At 52.9% G+C, this 16,414-nt stretch overlaps 1 protein-coding gene across 7 annotated transcripts in view; it reads right to left on the reverse strand.

The window, feature by feature from the left end:
* Nucleotides 1-916: 916 nt before the first annotated feature.
* Nucleotides 917-16,414, reverse strand: part of MARK3 (microtubule affinity regulating kinase 3) — a 94,089-nt gene continuing 78,591 nt past the window's right edge. For 3 of the 7 annotated variants that reach the window (XM_080645094.1, XM_080645098.1, XM_080645100.1), the window contains 4 exons: nucleotides 10,172-10,429; nucleotides 6,203-6,229; nucleotides 4,456-4,500; nucleotides 924-1,841 (listed from right to left, as the gene is read on the reverse strand). In XM_080645094.1, coding sequence (XP_080501220.1) covers nucleotides 1,496-1,841; nucleotides 4,456-4,500; nucleotides 6,203-6,229; nucleotides 10,172-10,429 — 676 coding nt within the window. In that variant the 3' untranslated portion in view covers nucleotides 924-1,495. Of the gene's footprint in view, nucleotides 1,842-4,455; nucleotides 4,501-6,202; nucleotides 6,230-10,171; nucleotides 10,430-16,414 lie in introns of all 7 variants that reach the window. The other 4 variants (XM_080645099.1, XM_080645095.1, XM_080645096.1 and 1 more) reach the window with 3 other exon arrangements.

The raw sequence follows: 16,414 nt of genomic DNA on the forward strand, positions 1-16,414 counted from the left end.
CCCCCTCCCCGGCCGCTCCTTGCTGCCAGCGCCGCGCCCTGAAGACCCGAGGCTGCGCCCCCTTCCCGGAAGCCCCGGCAGCCCCCATGTCAGAGGAAGACACGTATTTGCAATGACCTTCCAGGCCCAGCTGGACTTGGACGCGTCTCCCCTCACTCTGCTCCAACTCAGCACTCTGGCCGCGGCCTCTGCGGGTGCCTCCCCTGAACCCCTCCCTCCCCCCCCCCCCCCCCCCCCCGCACAGCCCCACGGAGCACAGCGCCTGCTGGAACCTGGACCGCTGGAACCTGGACCGTTCTCACAGCGCTGACACAGCTCTGCACCAGGTCCCGTCCTTGTCGCTGAGGACCGCCAAGCTTTAGGACACACCTGGGAGACTAGGGGTCTGTCTGCTCACGGCTGTGTCCCTCACACACTGGGACGGAGGCCGGCTGTGGCAGATGTGTGTCTGTGACCTGGTGTCCAGGCTTCCCCTGTGACCAACAGCGCACCCAGCACCCGAACAGCACTCCCACCACCGGGACAACCTCCCTGAGCGCAGAGCGGCAGACTGGCTGCCGAGTCACCACCTCACAGGACCAGCGAGGCGCCGGGAAAAGGCTGTCGGTCGAATTCATGGAACGAACCATGAAAAGTGAGAGGGAAGTGACATACTTCGCAGAGGACACCTGGGACCGTCAGACCCGCGCTGCTGCTCACGGGAGTGCCGGCTCCTGAGGTGGGGGCGGGGGCCCGACTCCCTTGCTCCTCAGGTCACCAGAGGGCCGTCTTCTCCCTTCACCGCCTTCAGGATCCTTCTAAGGACAAAGGCCTCCCACACTTTCCCATTGCTTTTGTTCGACTTGCTGGTGAAGGCCAAAACAGACTTAGCCACTGCCTTACACTGAGTCTTCAATACAGCAGTAGGAGACAATGCGAGGTTTTACTGAGAAAAAGTGAATTTTTAATTATCTCGTGAATCTACTTAGAAAAACACACAAGCAAAGTTCACAACTAGAAATTTAAACCTTTTGCACTAAAAAACACACAAACAACAAACACAAAACCACAGGCATGAACTGTAAACCTGTACTAATTACCAGCTAGGCTTCAGGTTAATTCTTAGTAGCTCAGTACTTTCCCTCCTTGGCAAGTGGAACAGTTGTAGCACCAATGACCCCCCAGAGCGGCTGGAGCGGGGCCAGCAGGAGCTGCTTCTCCAGGCACCAGCCCGCACGCGCGGCCCACTCGCACCCCCACAGGAGGCACGTGGAGATGGCGGTCACACGTGACCTTGAGGGCAATGGAAATAAGACAGAGGGCACACGTGTCACACAGCTTTAATGTAGTGCATTCGTAGAAAAGAGGCCAGCGCTCGCTCCCAGGCGTGCTCTCGTCCTTACAGTCTGATGCCGTGATTGAGAAGATGCAGACGTTATTGCCTAATGTTACCCTATGCGTTCCCACCAGCGCCCGGGACGCCAGGCCGCTGCTTGACTACACCGGCCTCCCCAGGCTACAGCTTCAGCTCGTTGGCAATCTTGGAAGCAATGTTTTTGAAAGCGATGGACGTCCCCGATATCCGCTTGAACCGCACCCCGTTCAGAGACAGTCTCGGGAGCTTGCACACCTCCATCTCCCACTGCACCAGGCTCTCGGCGTGCCCGTCGCCGTGGACACAGAAGAGGAGGAAGCGCTCCCTCTGCTCGTAGTCGCAGTTGTTGGCGTCCAGCACTTTGCGGATCTCGCGCATCATGTCGCCGGGGTCCATGGAACTGGTAGTCTTCATGCTCCAGGTGAAGCGCAGCGAGCGAGGTTTGGCTTCTTTGTTTTCATCCCTTTGCTCGGCAGATACGTTGCGACTGAAACGCACAGCGGCAGGTTTATTTTTATTTGCAAGGACAGCCGGCCCTCTCTACTCTAGCCAGCGCGCGGCCAGCTCTCCAGCACAGCGGGGAGCCGGCCCGTTTCCTGCACAGGCTCACACGAGGTTATCTGTTTCTTTTCTAAGAAATACTCATCCATTTGCTTCCCCCTAAAATCACAGGCCTCACATGCAGAAAACCCACCTGGCTGTAAAACCTCACCAGTCATGTACTTACTAACAACATTAAGTCATGTACTTACTAACAACATTAAGTCATGTACTTACTAGAATTAAGGAAATAGTTAAATCAGGCAACGTAGAGAGAGAGAGAGCTGCCCACATGTCCAAGAGCCCAGGTCTGCCCCAGGCCGAGCGCAGGTGGCAAGGAGCCCCAGCCCCTCACAGTTCCCTGCTCGGCTCCTGTGACGCTCCTGCTCACTCACAGACCCCGCCAGCACTGTGACTGGGGATAATGGCGACTCAGAGTTCTACCTGCTTTCCCTGCCACCAGCCACACAGGCTGAGCACATAGCTGTGTGGGAGCGGAGGGGGGAGGGCACTCTCTCAATCCCCTCCACCCACCTCCATATTTTTCCTTCTACTTTAATTTAAACATCTAGTTTCAGTTTAAAAAAAATTCTTACATGACATTATCTTGCTAGTGCAATAAAAAAAAAGTGTTAAGGCTTATTTCTTTCCCAGCAAAGTGACCTGTTTGAATGCAAACTATAAACTCTCAAAGTTCAAGCCGAAGTCCCCGCATCCATAGATGTCACAGTGGGGCTCAGCCAGGGGTCTCTGCGACCCCAAGAACAGGCCTCCTACCACCTTACTGTTAGTCATTACGGACACAACTGCCATTCAGTCTCCTTTGTGTCACCTGAAGGCCTCGATTAGCATGGTGAGCCCTAACGCCTGCGCACTGAACACACCCCGTGTGAATGGTAAGTACACTTAATCTTACGGCAAAGCCGTCGTCAGGGCTGAGGCAGGCCACAGGTTTTACTGTGCACACAGTTCCCTGCTGCTGGAACATTCCGTGGGGTTCACACCCACCAAAACGGACGGGAAGCTCCGGTGCATAGATCTGTGTCGGGCTCTGACTAGGCCACAGAAAGGAGCAGGCGCTCTCAGACGCGGTCGGGGAAGGGAGGAGGAGTGCCCCGAGGAGCAGCGGTCCCAGCGGGAAGGCATGGCAGTGGCCAGAGGGTCCCAGAGCCAGGCGGCCCGCCTCCTGGACGGAGTCCGGGGAGGGGGAACCACCCCTGGAGGGGCTTCGGGGAGAACACTGAGGAGCCCCGAGTCCCGCACCACCACTTCCATGAGCGAGCAGAGGGAGTGGCAGCAGAGGCCCAGGGCGGATGTGAGCAAGTGTGCCAACAGGTGGGCTGGGCACAGCGTACCCACTTTGTTGTCACACACCAGGAGCAGGTCCTGTGACTTCCTTCCTATCAGGGAGGGGAACAAGCTCAGGACAGCTAGAGCCGGCTCCAGGCTGGAGTGGGCTCTCACCCCAACAAGCTGCCTCAGCTGAGGCTGGCTGCTGGGGCTCTACAGGGCCTCGCATGGACACGTCGGCCAGGCAATGGGGCCACTGCAGGCTTTCTTTCAGAGAAGTCACCTGACAGAGCTGTGCTTTAGAAAGAGCAGGAAGAGAGCCAATGGGTGGTCACTCGGGGCCTGAAGCAGCATGTGGCCACCACTATAAGGGGCACAGGAGGGCCCAATGACGGAGACGGAGTCCTGAGCCTCGCTGGTGTCTCCTCTGCCCCCAAATCTGAGCAATGACAGCCACACCAAACTGCAAAGCAAAACAATTGCCCGGCTGCCAGGGCTCTGTGGTTAAGGGCTGACCTATGAACCAGGAGGTCACAGTTCAATTCCTGGTCAGGGCACATGCTCAGAATGCAGGCCTGATCCCCAGTATGAGGCCTGCAGGAGGCAGCCAATTGGTGATTCTCTCATCACTGATGTTTCTATCTCTCTCTCCCTCTCCCTTCCTCTCTGAAATCAATAAAAATACATTAAAAAAATAAAAAAAAAAACACTTGAAAACATAATCACTCTTCTAAAAACCTAATTTGCCTTAGCTGGTTTCGCTCAGTGGATAGAGCGTCAGCCTGTGGACTGAGGGTCCTGGGTTCGATTCCAGTCAAGGGCACATGCCCGGGTTGCGGGCTTGATTCCTGGCAGAGGGCGTGCAGGAGGCAGCCGGTCAATGATTCTCTCTCATCATTGATGTTTTTCTCTCTCTCCCCCTCTCCCTTCCTCTCTGACATCAATAAAAATATATTCAAAAACCTAATGTGAAATTTCTACTCACTGCTCTCATTTCTGAGACTGACCTACACTAGGTATGGGGAGTGTTCCCACCAACCCAGACCTAAGTTCCTGTTGTTAGGGCCCAGGCGGCGGCACCCTGGCGCCCTCCTGTGGTCCTGGGGTGTAGCGCAGCTCTGGCCCAGGCCCACCGCCAGGGGGCAGCAGTGGCACTGCCTCTTCCCAACCACAGAACCCAGACCACCAAAGCAGCACACAGGACAGCAGGAAGAGCATCAGCGCGGGCACGGTTTTAACATAAAACATATTTAAAAAGTCGTTTCCCTCACCTGGAGCCCTCATATCTCCCGTTCCTCTCATATTCGGTCGGAAGCCTGAACGCACAGAACGCAGAAGCAGAGTGGGAGAGAGAAGAGAGGTCTTACACAGCAGCACATGACGCCCAGGCAGACCCAGACACCCAGTCACCGAGAGCTCAGGCCTCTCATGGTGACCCCGACAGCCCGCCTCCTCTCCCGCTGTCCTGCCCAGCCCTGGCAGCAGAGCCTTGGACTGGAGGCACGCTGGCCTTTAAACCACTCCCCAAAGGGCGATGCTTTCCATGAAAGGGAACTGGGTTTATCAGTTGAATTCTACATTCAAGTAGAAAACTGTCTTTCCAAGAAAAATCTGGAACTAGGAAGATCAACTCAAAGCCACCACCGAGTGGAATTTCCCTCAGGAAGAAAGTGGTCTGTCTTCCCAGTTTCTGGTAAAGACTCACGTTAGCCAAGCCTCTCGGGCGCCCCGGTTTCACTGAGTAAGGAACAGCAGCCAGCCCTCCGGGAGCCGAGGCACAGCACCGGGTGGCCTCCACGGCAGACTTTCTGCCTCAGGGGTGTGCAGTGCAAGGCAGTGAGCAACGTTTTTGGTCTCTTGACTGTCAGCATCAAAAAACAGCCATCTCGCCCCAGCCAGTCTGGCTCAGTAGACAGAGCGTCAGCCCTCGGACTGAGGGTCCTGGGTTTGATTCTGACCGAGGGCACGTACCTTAGCTGTAGACTCAATCCTCAGCACTGGTTGGGTTATGCGCAGGAGGCAACCAACTGATGTGTCTCTCTCACAATTGATGTTTCTTTCTCCCCCCTCCTCTCTCTCTAATATTAATAAACAACCTCCAGTAAGGATTAAAAAAAAAGTCTCCTGGTAGGAACAGCATTCATTACAGTGCTTTAATTAAAAACAAGTCATGCTTGCATGGAGGGCGTGGCTCAGTGGTTGAGCATTGACCTATGAACCAGGAGGTCACAGTTAGATTTCTGGTCAAGGCATATGCCTGGGATGCAGCTCAATTCCACGTGGGGCATGGAGGAGGCAGCCAATCAATGATTCTCTCTCATTACTGATGTTTCTCTCTCTCCCTCTTTCTCCCTTCCTCTTTGAAATTAATAAAAATATTTAAAGAAAAAAAGATACGCTTTCTTCAGTGGTTGGTGGAAAGCGGCTTTTAATAAAATACTATTTACTCTTCAACTCTGAAAATATTACAACATTTCTGCTATGCAGCGCCCCAAACCTAATAGGCTATAAAGTGTGAGTCTTACACTTGTCTCTAGTCTCAGGATATGAGCTAATTTCCCTCTCACTTCAGAGCCTTTGGCTAATCCAATCCGCTATGAAATAAAAAAGGACACACGCAATCACAACTTACCTCTGCCCGCTTGAGGCTGCCCATGAAATGTACACTAATGTTACTGCACATCTCATTCCTCAAACAGAAGCATGCTGAGTGTTATTAGTATGAAGACAGAATTATTCGGATGCTAAATAATTCTACTGAAGAAAGAAAATGCACAGAGCATGCGTAGGCCTCTTGTTATGTGGGTGCCACAGTCCCTTTAAAAATGCCTGAAAGAGTTAATCTATTTCTTCCCACAGTTTCCTTTCAAGGAAATAAGTATTTAGTTCTCAGCAGAAAGTTTAGTTAAAAAAATAAAACAAAAAACAAACAGGGCTAAAAAGCCAAACCTGATGTTAATTGCAGGAACCATTTTGGGGTGAGGATTGAAAAAAAAAGTACATATATATAAATCCTACCTTTTGATAAACCTGAATGACATGTTTCTAAAAGAAATTAAGCCAAAAATAAAAATTAACAAAAATGACTTGTACAAATGAAATATAAACTCAGTCAATTATGAAGAGAAAGAAACAACAATAAAACAGGGCTCCCTCTCTGTCCAGTGAACAATGACACAGTGATGTGTGGGGAAAAGTAAAATTATCACAGCCAATCGAGGATGTGGCCTTTTAATCAGGAACATGTGAACATCCGTGCTTGTAGCAAACACTCGGCAGTGACCTGACACTAGTTGTGATGACTTCGCTTAAGGCTCACCACATGGCTCTATGTTAAGACAATAAAGTCAGCATCTTGTTTGAAATAAATGACTTAAGTCATTTGCAATAAACTAGCAAGAAAACATTTTTCAATTTTCTTCAGAATATCTTATAAACAAAAACTTCACGTTATTATACAGAAACATTAAAAATGTCATTATGAAATGTTTAACCACTAAGAGAATCATTGCTTACTTCAGGAAGGCAGTTTAAACATTAACAGCAGTTATAAATTACTTTTTAAGAAAAAGTAACTTCTGAGGGTTTAAAACGAAGCAGACTTTTCAGTTTCAGATGCTGAAATGAAACTGCATGGCAGTGGAACAGTGGGGAGTCATTTTTATGTTTCGGTAACAAACTCAAAGCGCTCAATTTAAAGGAAGTGCCTTTGCTTGGAAAGTATTTCAGGAAGATGCTTGGGCTGTAAGAACAGAATCCGACCAGAGAAACGTGCCACCAGCCTTCCAGGCAACAGTGGCCTGGGCTTGTCAAGCGCCTTCGGAAGCCCTGGGCTGTGACAGCGCAGGAGGCCCGTCTGCGTGTTTGCCGCTGGACTGACTGACTGAATCCCTGTGCTTTGTTTCTCTAATCTGGGTGATTTGGGCAGTGCTTGAGATACTGACCCATTTAAAAGTATTTCTAATCCGGGGTGATTCTGGCAGTGCTTGAGATACTGACCCATTTAAAAGTATTTCTAATCCAGGGTGATTTGGGCAGTGCTTGAGATACTGACCCATGTAAAAGTATCTAAGTACTGTCGGTACTACCTCCAAGCACTTCATAATCAGATCAAAGTGGCACACAGCAAGTAGAGAAGATCATGCATTGGGAAGATTTTGTAAATGATTAAGCACCACATAAAGGCGGTATTATTCAACAGTTTGGGCTGAAAACTGACTAAAAGGTCTTTAAAATGTATTTATTTTCATTCCTGAGTCTTCTACCCGAGGAAAGTCAGGGTTACTGGCCAAGGACCTAGGACTGCTTTAGTGCACAGGGCTCAGAGGCGGCAGGGCCCACAGCTCACCCAAACTACAGGGCATTTGGGCAGAGCTGGGCCAGAGCGTAGTTTCCTGGTGCCCGCTCTCTGCCCACCGCACCAGGGCGGGTCTTCTGGGCAGATTCTAAGAGCCAACCCGAGCCTGTCAGGCACCTGAACGGCACTGCTGCAGCTGTGCGGGGAGGACCAGACGCTGAGTAGACTACAGCAGAAGGACCGACTGTCTTTACGAATAAACTGACTACATCTGACGGAGCGCCAAGGAGACTCCAGACCTCAGCCTGCAAACTTGTGAACAGAAGACGATGACCTTTCTGGAAAATGTGGGGGTGGAACTGTAAAACAAGATGGACCCTAGAATTTTTAAACAAGAAACCTCAACCTCCAAGCTCGATTCAGACGCATGAAACAACTTAGCTAGCAAATGAGGGAAAGGCCTCCTGCCCACAACGGCCCTCTCTCACAGCGCCCCTCGCTCGGGGAGCACAGCGCCGTGGCTTCGGGGCCTTTTCGGGAGGCAGCGACAGGCTCAGGACTTCTTGGCTGTGGGATCGCAACCATGTGCCCGTCTCTCTCACCCACACCTCCAGTGTCTTCTGTACAACTGAGTGATAGCTACTGCACAGGCAGACGGTGGAGGCTGATGTGTGTGTGTTTATGTGTAAAGTGGGTATAGCTACCCCTGAAGTTCTACAGACATCTGCTTCTCTCAGTGCACAGCAAACAGTCCAAAGTGACTCCTTTTATCAATGATGGCACATGTACTAAGGTGATTTTTATTTTTTAAAGTATCTTTTTATTGATTTCAGAGAGGAAGAAGAGGGAGATAAAAACATTAATGATGAGAGAGAATCATCCATCGGCTGCCTCCTGCACACCCACTACTGGGATGGAGCCTGCAACCCCACTGAGCCACGCCAGCCGGGCTTAAGAGCATTTTTTAAAAAAGCAAAAAGGAGACAATTAAATAAATTCAAGGATTGTAATGATGGGCCCACAACAGCCCCAAGTGTGGGGCCACCACACTGACCGTATGCCGAGCGCTTAGCCAGACCCGACTGCGGCACCTCCATTCTGTGCGCATAGACCAAACAGCAGGTGACAGTCAGCAGCAGGGCCCGGGAGGGAAACAGCCAAGTGAATGACCCCGCTCCATCTCCCACCACCGGCCTTTCAGAGGCAGACTCCATTCCAGCCCAGGCCCCAAGGAGGGAGCGGGGACAGGGAGGCCTGGGGTGACACTGCATTATTCTGGGGGGTCAAAAAACTCTCCCTGGACTGGACTTCAATCCTGGCAAAACCCTTTAGACCTGGTGCTCTCTGCCCGGCCTGGAGCACGGCGTCTCAGCAAAGGGGCCGGAAGAGAGTGAGAGGCAGGCGGAACCTGACTGCTCTGACCGAGTCAGAGCTCCTGATGTCGGAGGCCCGCCCTCACCTGGTACTCAGTAACTGACAGATCATCTGGGCAGACAGTTTAAAGTGACTCGTCTAACTTTTAGATGACTGATCTAAAATAAAACTATGGAGGAACCAAGGAGACTTAAAAAGTGGTATTTAGTTTACAGTTTAAATACAAAGGCCCCATGACACTGAGCAGCAAGCTAATGGGCCAGAGGGAGAGAGGCACAGGGGAGGCGCCCACCCTCCCGGACCCCGAGAAGATGCCCTGCTGTGCTGAGCAGACAGACCAACAGGAGGGTCTGAAGCAGGTGAACCTGCAGGACACCCGGACACGCGAGTGCCCCGTGAGGCGGGCTCAGCGTCCGGGCATCAGGGACACGCCGGGCTCTCAGGCGTCCTGGTGAGGTCCTGGCTAAAGGCGCCTTTGACTGTTTGCTGGTGGTGCGAAGTGGCATCTTTCCCGTTTCCTCTAGCAGCAGCCAATGTGTCTCGGCGTCTGCAACCTCTCCAGCTAGCTCACGGAGTAAGTTAAAATTCCACACGGGGCCCACAGACCGGCCCAAGGCCCGGAATGATACGGAACTCACGAGGAATTTCATACACGACCAGACGCTAGTTCTCTCTGAGCACAGCCCAGAGGTCTGACCCGCACAGCTACGCCGTTCCAGGAAGTGACCTCGCTCTCACTGTCACTCACCAGACCGACAGCACAGCTGCAAGGCTCGGCCCCTCAGACACTCAGTGCTCCTCAGTGACAACCGAGTGAGAGAAGAGGAACTGTCCTTGGCGGCCGCTTGCGGAGTGCCGGCCCTGCCCACCCTGGTCTGGGTCTGCCCACCGAAGTGACCATCCACGCAGACAAGTGTCATGCTGCCGGGCCGGTTGGTTGAGCGCTGACCTATGAACCAGGAGGTCACAGTTCGATCCCCAGGTTGCGGGCTCGATCCCCAGCGTGGGGTGTGCAGGAACAGGCTGTCGATGATTCTCTCTCATCACTGATGTTTCTCTCTCTCTCCCTCTCCCTCACTCTCTGAAATCAATAAAAACTATTTTTAAAAAAGTGTGATGCAGGACCAGTAAGGAGCCACGACCTCCCAAGTGCTGGGAAACGTTTCCTGGAATTCTCCTCTAAATCTTTCCACGTCTAGTTAAAGAAACCAGAAAAACATGAGCTGAAGACAAAGGACCAGCAGCCAGGCTGGCTTCACACACACAGAAGACATGTCTCGCTTTGCTGCACACAACCAGCTCCACCTGGCACTTACCTCCTTGTCAGTTTTGAGGTTAATTTACTGAAAAGGTTCGCGGAGCCTCGGCTTCGAGCCTGTGACAACGGCGTGGCTTCGTGGGACAGGCTGGGCGAGGCGGGCGGGCCGTTATAGGTGGCGGTCCGCCGCTCGCGGGGCTGGCCGTGGAAGGTGCTGCGGCTGGCCGTGCCCCTGGGGAAGCGGACTCGATCCGGGGTGGCCGCGCTGCTAATGCTGTGTGTGGACGCAACTGGAGTTCTCTGGTCAGGAACAGCGCTACGAGACGAGGAACACAGACCTTACATTTTTGTTCACCGAATCCTGTCTGTTTGCAAACACGGCCCACAACAATTTACAGTCACAATATGCCTTGTACCTGAAGTGGAGAAAATCAGTTTCAATAAAACAGACCCAAGGGGTGTTCGCAGGACTTAGGAGCAAAAGTAAGTTAAATGGGAAAGGGGCCGAGGAAGCATATGCACTGGAACAAAGCCTTGGGGCGTTTACGGAAACAGCAGACGCATTTCCAGGACAAGATAATGCGGGGAACTCCAGGACATGGAATGGCTTGACACTCAAGCGTTCTTCCTTTGCTTCCCTCTCCAACTGCTCCCATGCCGAGAGCCGTGCCCACGTGAAAGAAAGGCTTTGCGGGTGAAAGTGAAGAACAGGCAACTGAAGTTTTGAAAGCACACAAATGGCACAAATATTGCAAAATTCCACATGCTGACGGCAACCTGGAGAAAAGGGGTTCGCGGCCCTCTGTAGGGTGTGAGAGCACGAAGGCAGTCCAGATGGCTGAGGACACCCCGAGACAGGAAGTGCGGGACTAAAAGCGCCTCGGGAAGGGCCCTGTGGACAACTGTAAGGAAGCCTGGGACCCTAAAACCCACAGCGCCAACTAGGAAGCAGCGGGCACACGTCAGTGCCACGAGGGAGGTGCATTTTCCTCACAGCCCTGACGCTGCCTCCTGCACTGCCGATCGGGGGTAACATCACCTTGGGGTGCCCAGAGGCTGACCTGGCCATCACCTTCTGATGCCTCAGCCGACAGCGGAAGGTGTGGTGGGAGCTGAGGTGGGGCTAGCTGTGTAAGTGGACACTTCTGTCAGGCTGGGAGGGGTTTGGTTCTGGCAGAGGCAGAACCACCATGTGACGGACCAGTGACGAAGAGCGGCCTGTGGTTTAAAGCACACACCTTCCTCCCCAAACCACCTCAAACACACCACCTCTGAAACTGGTTCTGGGGATTTGGGAGCAAACCTGTAGCTTTTCCCCCCAAACAGTGATTTTAAAAGTGTATTCGCGTTAAGGGAAAGAAGGATCTTCCCCGTTTGGCTCTGTACCCAGAGGGACAATGTCTTCTGAGCTGGGTGTGCCAGAGCCTCCTGTACGGAGCCACGCAGGCCGCAGTGGTCACGCCGATGAAGAGCACAGACACACTGCTCCCCGCCTGTTCCCAGAGGTGAGCACCGCCGTCCCCAGTGGACATCCACTTCTTCATAAACAAGTCAAATCCCCAAGGGGTCACGGGGCCCCCTTTTCCAAGGTGGAACTAACGAGCAGATGAGCCGCGTCCAGAGAGCGAGGCAGAGTGGCTTCCTGGCTGCGCTGCACCTGGCACACAGCTGCGGGACAGAACCGGGACCCACTTACCCCGGCAGCCAGTGTGTCCTTGGCCCACCCGAGGGGCAGCGTCTTTCCTCTGAGGAGCGTCAGAGGGAGGACTCTGGCCGTCGCTTTCCGTGTCTTTCTGCAGGAATCCCTGCGGAGCCTGAAATCCAGGAGCCCCCCGCCTACCCCTCCCACCACCTTCCAGGGCAGCTGTGCTGTCCCGTGGGCGTCAACTCCTAACAGTGCTGCAGCCAGCCCACCACCGCTCCCATCCCTTCACAGGCTGGGCCCTCCCTGTCTTCCCTGGTCCCCTGGCCTTCACCCACACCCCCTCCATGTGCCCACCAGTGAGCTGCCTAACACATAAACCCACCTGGTCACTCATAACCTTTCAAAAGCACAGAGTTCAGGATGAAGTGCCACTCCTCACCTGGCGCCCAGGTAGCACCCTAAGCACCCACAGCTGGCCCTGCCCTCTCTCCAGGCTTTACCTGCTACGTCACCTCCCAGAACTCGACTCTCTGGCCCTCGGACGATGCAGCCCCTGCTCACGCACTGTCCGTCAGAGGACTTGTACAGGAGCTGTTCTGGTGCCAGGAGAGCTGGCACCTGTCTGTTCCCATTCCCTCTGTGCAGGCGGTGAGCACACCTGCTGCTGCGCAGGTCGCAGTGCCCTTCCCCGTGTGAGACCGGACAGAAGGCCGCATGCCCCCCAGGTGTCCCAGGGCCGGCAGAGAACCATGGCTCGAGCAGGTGGTAAGTGCTCTCCTAACAGGAAGGAAGGTCAATGAAATGAGCACTGGAATTCTGACAGTCCCACCATGAGGACTCCCAATAATAAATAGCTCAATAAGACCTGCTAGTCCCTGCATTTTCGAGACTTCTGCCCTCTGACTTGGCAGAGTGGCTCTTCCACAGTCACAGACATACTGGAAACAAATGCCACAAAAACATAAAATAGCCCTGACCGGTTTGGCTCAGCGGATAGAGCGTCGGCCTGCGGACTGAAAGGTCTCAGGTTCGATTCCGGTCAAGGGCATGTACCTTGGTTGCGGGCACATCCCCAGTAGGTGGTGTGCAGGAGGCAGCTGACTGATGTTTCTCTCTCATCGATGGTTCTAACTCTCTATCTCTCTCCCTTCCTCTCTCTGTAAAATCAATAAAATATATTTAAAAAAACACACAAAACAAAACAAAACAAAAAACATAAAATAGATCCGGCTTTGTGTTTTGCCTCTCTGCACTCAGCCTTTTCCTAGGGCAAAAAACCACTGGAATCCTGCTTTAGGGGGAAGGCTCCTGAGCCCCAGGTGTTGCTGACTCCACCCCAGACGTTCCCAGCCTCTCTGGCCAGCGACAGGCTGAGTGTCAGACCAACAGGGACAGAGGAGACGCCCAGGCTTCCTGGGTGTGGGAAGACGGTAAGTCTGATGCTACCGGGCCCAACTAGGGGCCCAGGGCAGGAAGCACGGAACGAGGAGCTGGCCGACAGTCCCTCAACTTTCCAGCTGCAGGCACTCAGAGACGACCTGTTGCATTAAAGCCTGAGCGGACTGGGCCCTGTCACCTGCCACGCGGAGTCCTGACAGATCCAACTACGTGAAGAAGTGCTCACTTGTCCCTAATACGTACAGACACACGTAGTATTCACGTCACTTTATTCCTAACAAGTTACAGATAAATACAACTCTTTCCACTCTGTATCTGTTCAGGACAGGGCAAGGTCAGCACTCTTTATCTCCTTGCCAGCTGCTGCCACTGTCTAGCCAGCCGTGGGCAAACTACGGCCCGCGGGCTGGATCCGGCCCGTTCGGCTGTTCTATCCGGCCCGCGGAGCCGAAAGAGCGGAGGGTTCTCTTGCTCTCCCCTCCGCTCCTTTACTTTGAATTTATATTAGTTCACACAAACACTCCATCTATGCTTTTGCTCCGGCGCTCCGGTCCAGTTTAAGAACCCATTGTGGCCCTCGAGTCAAAAAGTTTGCCCACCCATGGCTCTAGCCCAAACTGGGAGCTGGATCAACAGAGGCCTTAAGGAAAGCAGGGCAAGAAGGGGAGGCAGGGGCTGTCCGGCTTCTTCCCGGGGGAACAGAAATGGTCCACAGGCCCTGGGGCAGGAATGGGCTTTTGGTGAGGTACTGAGTAAGGCTGCACAATCTACTCCCCACGACGACGAGGCACGCCGTCACTGGTTGGCCAGTGCAGGTAAGATCTACAAGGCATGCGAGCGAGATAGAGTCTGGACAGACATGCTGAAGTTAGAGACCGTCCTAAATAGGAAGTGTAAATCATAGCTTCATGATAGATTAAGTTTTTTCACATATTAATCTTAGAGGCACTTAGTGAATTATTTTTTAGAAATTTAATGTATGTTGTACCACAAAACAGGTAACAAAAAGCCACGGTCCCGCCCGTGCCGGCCCCGATCGCTTGGTACTGTTAGTGGGTGTGAGCAGCGGCTGCTGGCCCCCATCGCCAGCCGCTGCTTGCACTTGCTGATGGCACGGGCCCCACTTGCATCTGCTGCTGGCGCCAGCCCCAACAGCTCCGCGCCGTCAGTGGGTGTGAGTGGGCCATCGGTGGGAGCAGTGGCAGGAGCGGGGCTGCCAGCAGAGAGGTGACAGGGGGCCGTGGTAGGAGGGGCCGGGTGGGGGTGCGGAGGATGGGCCAAGATCCACCCCTGTGCCCACCGCAGCCTCGCAGCCCACAGTTCCTTTCAAGGTGCATGAATTCGTGCACTGGACCCCTAGTTTCTAAATAAACCTTAATAAAAGTTGCTTTGTATTTATGTCTGATTATCTTTTTGTAATTTTTATTTTAAAGTGGCATATATTCCAGACCAGACATTATGATATGAACTAGAGGCCCATTGCACGATATTCGTGCAAGAATAGGCCTTCTTTCCCCTGGCTTCACTCCCAGCCGCCAGGGAGCATGTCCCCGCTCCCGGCCCTCCCGGGAGCCGGCTAGTCCCCGCTCCCTGGCCGCCAGGGAGCCGGCATGTCCCCGCTCCCGGCCCTCCCGGGAGCCGGCATGTCCCCACTCCCAGCCCTCCTGGGAGCCGGCAAGTCCTCGCTTCTGGCCGGAGCACTGCTCCAGTAGTTCCCTCTGCCGCCCTCCTTTCCCTCATAGCAGGCATCATGCCCCTCCCGGCCGTTCCACCATCTTTGTTGGGTTAATTTGCATATTCACTCTGATTGGCTGTGGGCGTAGTGGAGTGATGGTTAATTTGCATGTTTCTCTTTTATTAGGTAAGATAGTTTTGGTTGCTGATTCAAAGCATATGAGTGATTAGGCAAAAACAGAATTAAAAATATAATCTAAGAGACACCTATGGTAACAGTGATCAAACACCCCCTGCTCAGTCCCTGGGCCCGATGCAGGACAAATGCATAAATGGGTCAAGTCCAGAGTAATTTCCCAACTGTAAAGTTTACCTGTGACATCCAATACCTACACCTTCTCGGGAAAGGTTCTGTTATATTATAACGAATGACACCCCACTAATTCTTGCGGGTTCTCAAATGAAAACATTTTCAACCGTCTCCTGGGGCTATCCAAAAGCACATTCCGTGGGGTGGTTAGCAACATCACTAAGTGAGAGATTATAGTCAGCGTAAACGAAGAAAATTCCGCCATGGACCAATGCACACTTACGATCAGTAATAAAAGCTAGTGTTTGTTGAGTGCTGAGTCAGTGTCTGTGCTAAGTGGCTAAAGGCCCACAGTAAATTCATAGGGCGCTTACAGGGTGATGATACAACGGAGACGTGACATCACCTCCTCAGGCCCGGTTTACACTGACCGCTAGTCGATGCTGGGATGGGCCCGGTTTACACTGACCGCTAGTCAATGCTAGGATGGGCCCGGTTTACTCTGACTGCTAGTCGATGCTGGAATGGGCCCGGTTTACCCTGACTGCTAGTCGATGCTGGAATGGGCCCGGTTTACTCTGACTGCTCGTCGATGCTGGAATGGGCCCGGTTTACACTGACCGCTAGTCGATGCTGGGATGGGCCATTCTGGGAGAATGACAACTGAAGGTGGAATAACCACAACAGGGTTATAGCGAAAGCAGTCTGACTTCAGCACACCTACTTTCAAAATAACAGTCTTACTTAGAAAATTACTCATGTGGCTCGTGCCAAAACCAAGATGTACTATGTACCTTTTCTCCACTACACACCAAGGACTGGCATTACTTTTCACACAGTAAAGCTGATAAAACAGGAAGACTGCACTATTGAAAACCAATGAATAAAGTTAACTTTAAAATGAAAAAACTGTGTTACAATAAATTGTATGGCTTGGCAAGAGAGAGACACTTGGTGAGGCTTTAAGCCTTGGAGCACCCCATGCTCAACGTGGAATGCTGGAGAGCCGAAGAGCTTGTCCAAGCCACGTGGACAGCCTCCGGTTTCACCGCCCACATGGCTGTCACCAGCCAGCCATGTCACTCTCAGGCTGGGGCTCTTTACAAACACTCACACCTGTGAGAAAAGCCCCCCATACTGAGGCTGGAAACAGGTGGGTCCTTTCAGAAGGCAGCACGGCCGGGCGCTGTGCAGCGCGGTCGGGTTTTGTCAAGGAGGAAGAGGAGCGTCAGGGAGCGGAAAAGGCACCGTCTGCCCAAGAAGCCAGCTGTGCG

Source organism: Plecotus auritus, assembly GCF_963455305.1.
Source record: "Plecotus auritus genome assembly, chromosome: 1".
In the NCBI taxonomy this organism is placed as follows: Eukaryota; Metazoa; Chordata; class Mammalia; order Chiroptera; family Vespertilionidae; genus Plecotus; species Plecotus auritus.